The 7,794-nt window shown below is 42.9% G+C and overlaps 1 protein-coding gene across 1 annotated transcript; it reads left to right on the plus strand.

The window, feature by feature from the left end:
* The first annotated feature begins 6,275 nt into the window (after positions 1-6,275).
* LOC148623949 (uncharacterized) lies at positions 6,276-7,550 on the plus strand. Its single transcript, XM_088566904.1, has one exon. It carries the CDS (start codon positions 6,276-6,278, stop codon positions 7,548-7,550), a length of 1,275 nt encoding a protein of 424 aa, XP_088423030.1.
* The last annotated feature ends 244 nt before the right edge of the window (positions 7,551-7,794 follow it).

Raw genomic sequence — 7,794 nt, forward strand, 5'->3', positions numbered from 1 at the left:
TTTTTTTGTGATAAATTAAAGAATTAAATTCAATATTTACCTGGGTAAAGCAATTGTTTTTTGTTTTTTGTTTTTTTTTATTTTTTGTTCTGTTGGTTCTGTTTTATTTTGCATAACAATTATGGTAACTGAAAACTTACATGTAATTTGTTCATTTGATGTTATGTTATTTGTTTTCAGGACGCTGGCATTCCAATTATACTAAACTTGTTTGTAGGAACGGATATGATGCTCTGAAACATGAAAGGCTCTAAATTGTTCTGTCGGAGGTGACATAATTCGGAAATGACGCATTCAGTAATAAAGTGATTGTATAAACTTTTAATGCAAACGCACAGCGTGTGGAAAGATAGTTTTCAAAACGATCTTTGACAGGAACTGGTGGAACAGCCGAACTCCTCTGTGCATAATTCGTTATGTCTAATCTGCATTCCTACTTGCCAATAGGTTACTCACATTTTCTTCTTTCACATTTGCAAAAAAAAAACATTTTAACTTTTTTTTTTTTTTTGTATTCGGGCGGAATTAAAAAATGCCGATAAAGGAACGGAGAGGCAGCTTGTTGCGTTACGCTCCACTATACTTAGTAAACCTTGCGTATACAACCGAGAATCGGATAACCAGTTTAGCGGTATTCTTATGGTGGTATTAGTTTAAACATATTTATTCAAATATAAGCACAAGCAAATACAGTATACACATTTACATACAAACTCATGGTAGGATTCGGGAAGAAGCTAAATAGCTTACACAAAGTTTCGTGTCCTTAAGAGTAAACTTGCAGGAATATTCTTATAAATAAGATGTATGTGGAATGATTTTCATAATTGACTAGTAAATAAGACAAACGAATAGAAAAACAAAAGTAGAATTACAAAATTAGTGTAGAGATGCAGTACATGGAAGTCATATATTTATAAACCTTTTATTTTTGATAATAAACTTCTGAACGTTAAGAAAAACTTCTACATTTTGTTCAGCATTTAGAATATTTGAGCCATATAACAATACATTTACAGTAATAAGTACATCAAGTGCCATAGAAAATATGATTTCATTTCGTAATAAAGTATATTTTGGACAAAAGAGCAAAAAATGGGAAGTTGATTCGACATGACCACAAGTGCAATTAGGGGAATTAACAAGGTTACGACTGAACACATGTTCGTTGAATGAAGCACTGTTCATTCGCAGTCTGGCATGTAATATTTGCCCTATTCATATACCAATAAGTAAAGATTCGGACATTTTATCAAATGTTCCTTATTCTTATTTCTAAAAATGTTAGTGAAACTAGAACTCCTGGTATTCTGAGGAAGTTTGTTCCACAGTTTAACTGTTGATGGCAGAAAGTATTCAGAATAGAAGTTCTCGTGCGAATTTTAAAAATATTGTCTGGTATTCATGAAGTGAGTTTGGTATACCTTTGTAAACCAATGAAAAACATAGAAATTTATATGAAGTTGATATTATAACTTAAAATAGGTAAGTATTTTATCTAAGTCAAATGTATACAAATGGTTCCGTATCTCATACATGTATGCAAAGCCTGGAAAATCATATTGTGGAAAGAATATCAGTGACGTCTTCTAGATGCTCTAAATGAAGTATAATAACAAAATTACCGAACTGATAAAGGCAGTAGACAACAGGAATAGTCAATGACAAATTTATAGTTTAAAATCGCCACCAGTCAAAATCGGTAAAATCAGTGGTCAAAACAGTACAGAAGATATGGTAAGCTAATTAGTGAAAATAAAAAGAATATACAAGAACTTTATGGAGAACGTGCGTTAAGTTCTAGATGAAATAATAGTATACAATTGAAAACTACAGACAATTAATTTGTAAACATAATGAAAATCCTTTATCTATGACATGACTGGCTCAAAATCGTTCTGACAGAAGTGACGTACTTCGACATATGAAATGATTATTTCAAAGATTTCTAACGCAGACGCATAGTGTCAATCTCAGAAACAGAGGTTGTGTAGCTCCGTCGTCCCTATATTTGACTGACGTAGGAGATACGAGGTCCTCTGTTTCGGCATTGCGTCTGTCTTAGGATGTCTTGCATATTCCCGTTGGCCTATAATAAAGTCCATACTCAAGTATGAGTAGGTATGTCCATCATAGGCAAAGATTTAAATCATATGAGGGACGAAGTGTCAGCGAAAGAAATGACTCAAAAGTGACTAATTTTGGAAATGAAGACTGTTTGCTTGAACTTTTAATACAGACGCACAATGTATGTTATAAGTAGTCTCTCACAGATATCAGCTATACACAACGTACGTAGTCGTTTATTATCAACTAAGTCAAATGTTATTTCAGTACAAATAGTTCCTTTTAGGCAAGGGATAAATTCAAATAGATTTGACCGTATAAACTCTATGAGTTAACAATAATATGGACTATACTTTGCCTATATTTTTGTCAGTGTGTGTGTCACGCATGGTGGTTTCACTAGTTGTAGTCACATGAGCAGTATTCAATATTGATATCTCCATGACGACAGATTTTTGAACAACGAATTCAATCATATCGCACGAAATCGTCCATTTCAAAGAAAAGAAATTGGTTTTGTCCATGAGTTTGTCAATAATGGACACAATGAACAGAAAACAATCTCCCGTCAGTATTACACAAAAGACTATACTATTTTGGTAAACGAAGTACATACAAAAGCAATGGCTGTTACTGGAGGAGACTGATGTATCGTGCTTTCATAATCATTCAAAAAACTTTTGGTGTCGGTAAGACTATTTACACATACATGTATCATATATATATTAAATTATTGTCAAATTGTTTGCGAAAATTGTGTCCGATACATTTTTTGTGTAAACTACATAGATTTTATATAAACCATGAACTCTCTTGCCATATGGACCTTCAACGGGTTTCAACGGGCATAGACATATGTGTCACTATCAGAAACGGGCCTTTCAGTGCTTACTTGAAGTTGTGTTTAAACTTATTGAAGATCTTCCGGTCATCTCTGTAAGTATTTATTTTTTGTTAAGGTTATACGGTGGTGCATTTGTTGCGTTTCACCATCTTCGTTTTCCTACATTCATGCTTTATTGGAAAATAACTCAAAGACCATTACAGTTAGCTTCTATTTGACGTGGGGTAAAAGTGTTTAGCTTGTTAAGGTGGGTCTATACAGATATTTTTAGAAAAATCAGTTGATCAGTGTTAAAATGGTTGCCCTTGGCTTTTCGGCATGTTTTGTGTTTATAAATTTAAAGTCTTTTTCTCTGAAACAACATGGCAGAATTCAATGAAAGTTGACATGGATGTTCATGTGTCATGTTAAATCGATGACGTATACCTTAGTATATATATAGGACATACTCTGACAGTTTTTCGGTCGGGTATCCCGAAGGCTGGGCTCCGCTACCTCCAACTACTAACAGACATTTACTAACAGAATCACCGTAAGGGGCGGTCGTGCGAGATCCGTAAGGATAGTCAAGACCGTTAAAAAACCCAATCATCATAATAAACGTCTCGGAGTGTGACGACTCTATTCGCTACACTGCTCCATCGGATCAAATTGATACAGGGAAGATAATGTAAACGTGGAGTAAGGCGCTGGACAGGCCGTGTTGCCATAGATGTCACAGCGGTACGAGTTCGAGTCCCGCGGAGGGAACGATCAAAATTTGCATCGCAAATCTATATTCTATTTATAAAAGTAACTTGTAATTTGATATAACGAATTATCAATGTAAAATAACAAATTAATAATTTGATATAAGAAACTAGAAATTTGATATAATAAATTAGTAATTTGATATTACAAATTGAAAACGGAAGAGTATGTCCATAATTCGCTTTTGTAGGTTTGCGAAACTATGATTAGAGAGTATTTTCGACGCAAAAGCAGCGGCATTTTCAATGTTGGATTTTGAAAGTGTCCATGCACTCAGAAAGGCGTCATAAATGAGTATTTATTATGCACTCTGGTGTTTATGAATGGCTACGAATGGTTACAATTTGGGCTGTCGATCTCTCCAGCTACATTCTAAATGGTAATGTCTCAGGTGTTATGGGAAAGTAACTGGAAATTGAATTATGTTACGTCGACGATATTCTGATGAAGCTGCGATCTGAGCATCAACCAGGGGAGCAGAAGACCACCTGCGGCGTCGAACTCAAGAGGAAGAAGGGGCAGTTCTGCAAGAGCAAGCCCGGGAAGGATGGTCTCTGCTGGAGACATAGCAGGCAACCACGTCAGCAGGAGGAGGAGGTTATCCCAGTCGAGGGTAAGATGGTGGTGAAAGAGACCATGAAGACCCTCCGTCAAATAGCTAAGGACGAGGGTCTGAGGGGGGTCAGTAAGAAGAACAAGGAGGCCTTGGTGAAGCTCATCGAGGAGAAAACCACCCGTAGATTTGAACGCCAGGAAGTCTTCAGCAAGAAGCAGCTCAAAGCGCTAGCAAAGAATCGTGGTCTCACCAAGTACTCCCAGCTCAAGAGAGACGATCTGCTCCAGCTGGTTGAAGAGAACATCAAAAACGCCCCAGCTGAGGATGAGATCAAGATCGTCGATAGACGGCAAGATCTGAACGGTGTATTTGGCACAGTCGTCATCGAACCCGTGAAGCAGCACGACGTGGCCACTTTTCTGAAAGTAAGTCGGAGCACCGTCACCACAACCATCGCAGATGGGCTTGTCCAAAAGCAGGGATTGAAGGTGGTCTTGGTGCTTCTAGTGGAGATGGTGAAGACCAACTCCGCGACTGGGGAAAATACCTACGTCACCACCTACTTTCGATCAACCCTCACTACCCTCACACAGTCATCCAACCTCGAATTGGAAATCGACTTAATGATGGGGAAGATCAGGGTAAGTATGGCAAAGTACATGCGCGATGGGAGTGGGTGGACGTTCGGACGCATCGAGAGGCTAGAAATCCACCTCAACCAATTCAAGCCGCTCAAGGGGGGTTCCTTCATTCCGACTCTATCAGCACTCGCGAAAAAGAAGGCGATCGTCAACGTGAAAAATGAGGATGATCGCTGCTTCCAGTGGGCGGTGCTGACAGCCCTACATCATGAGGAAGTAGATGGCAATCACGCATACCGCGTATCTCAGTACAAGAAATGGGAGGATGAGCTGAATTTCGAAGGCATCAACTTCACGGTCTCGCTCAAGGCGATTGATAAATTTGAGAGGCAGAATCCCACCATCAAGGTCAACGTCTATGGGTTTAATGAGGTGAAGAAGGGTGAGGATGGTGAAGAGGATCTCTAGGTTTACCCACTCAAGATATCCAAGATTACGGGTCCCACCCAAGTAGATCTTCTCTTCCTAGCGAAGATAAGCAGCATTACTGCTGGATCAAGAGCCTCTCACGACTCTTGAGCTCCCAAATCTCAGAACATGGTCACGAGCTCTTCTTCTGCCGCAGATGCCTCTCCCACTTTTCCAGGCAGGACATCTTGGACGAGCACTTGGAGTATTGCACCCAGAAAGAGGCGGTCAGGATCGAGATGCCGGAAGAAGGAGCCACCATAACCTTCCATAATCTCAAGAAGATGATGTGAGTCCCCTTCGCGATATACGCGGATTTCGAGTGCTTCACGGAGAAGCTCAACACCTGTCAGCCGGATCCATCACACTCCTACACGAAGGCCTATCAACTGCAGCGACCCTCGGGTTTCTGCTATTACGTGAAATACGCTCACGGCGACTACAAAGATCCAGTCGTCTACTGCGGGGAGGATGCGACCAAGAAATTTGTGCAATGCGTAGAGGAAGAAGTGTGCGCCATCTCCAAACTATACAAGGAGAATAAGCCCATGGAGATGACCTACGACGATAAGGCGAGCTTCGAAGCAAGCACGCACTGCCACATCTGTGGCGATGCTTTGAGAGGGGATAAGGTCCGGGATCACGACCATCTCACCGGGAAATATCGCGGCGCAGCGCACAACCAGTGCAATCTGGATTTCCAGCTTCCGAAGCACGTCCCCATCTTCTTCCACAATTTGAGCGGATACGACTCTTATATCTTCGTCAAGGAGCTTGGCCACACCGAGGGTAAGATCAACTGCATCCCTAATACCGACGATAGTATATCAGCTTCTCCAAGCAGGTGGACGATCTGGAGATGAGATTCGTCGATTCGTGCAGGTTTATGCTCAACAGCCTGGATACCCTAGCTAAGAATCCCACCCCCGACCAATTCGCGACCGTGAAGGCGAGATTCGGCGATCGCCACGAGCTAATGATTCGGAAGGGGGTATTTCCCTACGATTATATGGATGGACCGGCCAAGCTGGAAGAGACTCAGCTCCCAACCAAAGAAGTCTTCTTCAGTACGCTCTCCGGAGAGCATATCAGTGATGAGGATTACGCACACGCTCAGAGGGCCTGGGAGACCTTCGGGTGCAAAAACATACGCGATTATCACGACCTCTATCTCGAGACTGACGTGCTGCTGCTGACCGACATCTTTGAGGATTTCAGGGATATCTGCTTGACCCACTACGGACTAGATCCCGCCCACTACTTCACATCCCCTGGGCTATCCTACAACGCCGCCCTCAAAACCACGGAGGTGAGATTGGAGCTGCTCTCCGATCCGGACATGTTGATGATGTTCGAGAGGGCAACCAGAGGGGGTGTCGCCATGATCACCCACCGCTACGGCAAGGCCAACAACCCCTACATGACCACGTACGACGCCTCCCAGCCCACCAAGTATCTGACCTACCTCGACGCCAACAATCTCTACGGGTGGGCGATGGTGCAGTCCCTTCCCACGGGAGACTTCGAGTGGATGGAGCCGGAGGAGATCGAGAAGATCCTGGAATATCCCGACGACCACGAGTACGGCGCCATGGTGGGATGCGATCTGGAATATCCTCAAGATCTTCACGACGCCCACAAAGACTACCCTTTCGCGCCCGAGAACGTGGAGATCGGCAAAGTGCACAAGCTCGTGCCTCACCTGGGAAAGCGTGAGAAATATACCCTTCACTATCGAAATCTCAAGATGTATCTGGAGAGGGGGATGAAGCTCACCAAAGTCCATCGCATCATCGGATTCAGCCAATCTCCATGGCTCAAGAAATACATTGATCTGAATACCACTCTTCGCGCCCGGGCCAAGACCGACTCCGAGAAGGACTTCTTCAAGCTCATGAATAATTCGGTCTTCGGCAAGACCATGGAGAATATCCGGAAGCGCGTCGACGTCAGGCTGGTCACCACCGAGAAGCAGGCCCTGAAGCCAGTGGCCGAGCCCAACTTCGATCGTCGCGTCGTCTTCACCGAGAATCTAGCAGCCGTTCATATGAAGAAGACCAAGCTGAAGTTCGATAAGCCCGTCTACCTGGGAGCGTGCATATTGGACATCTCGAAGGTCCTTATGTACGACTTCCACTACGGATTCGTGAAGGAGATGTATGGTGATCGTGCCCGACTACTTTTCACCGACACCGATAGCTTGGCTTACGCACGTGCAGGAAAAATTCGACACGTCCAACTATCCGGCCGAGCATCCCTCCGACATCCCCACCGGCGTGAATAAGAAGGTCATTGGGATGTTCAAGGACGAATGCGGCGGTAAGATCATGGCCGAATTCGTGGGGCTCCGGGCGAAGCTATACGCCTTCAAGATGGATGACGGTCAGACCACCAAGAAGGCGAAGGGAGTCACCAAGAGCGTCATCAAGTATGCATCGCCTTCGAGGATTACAAGCGATGCCTTGAGATTCAGCAGGAGATCCACCGACCGATGAGCATCCTTCGCAGCCATCTCCATCAGATCTACG

This window comes from Perna viridis, chromosome 2, assembly GCF_037379345.1.
Source record: "Perna viridis isolate PV_CMFRI_1.1 ecotype Kerala chromosome 2, ASM3737934v1, whole genome shotgun sequence".
In the NCBI taxonomy this organism is placed as follows: Eukaryota; Metazoa; Mollusca; class Bivalvia; order Mytilida; family Mytilidae; genus Perna; species Perna viridis.

Excerpts from the sequence above, each read along its gene's own strand:
- LOC148623949 (XM_088566904.1), top strand. The coding sequence starts at position 6,276 with ATGGATGGACCGGCCAAGCTGGAAGAGACTCAGCTCCCAACCAAAGAA.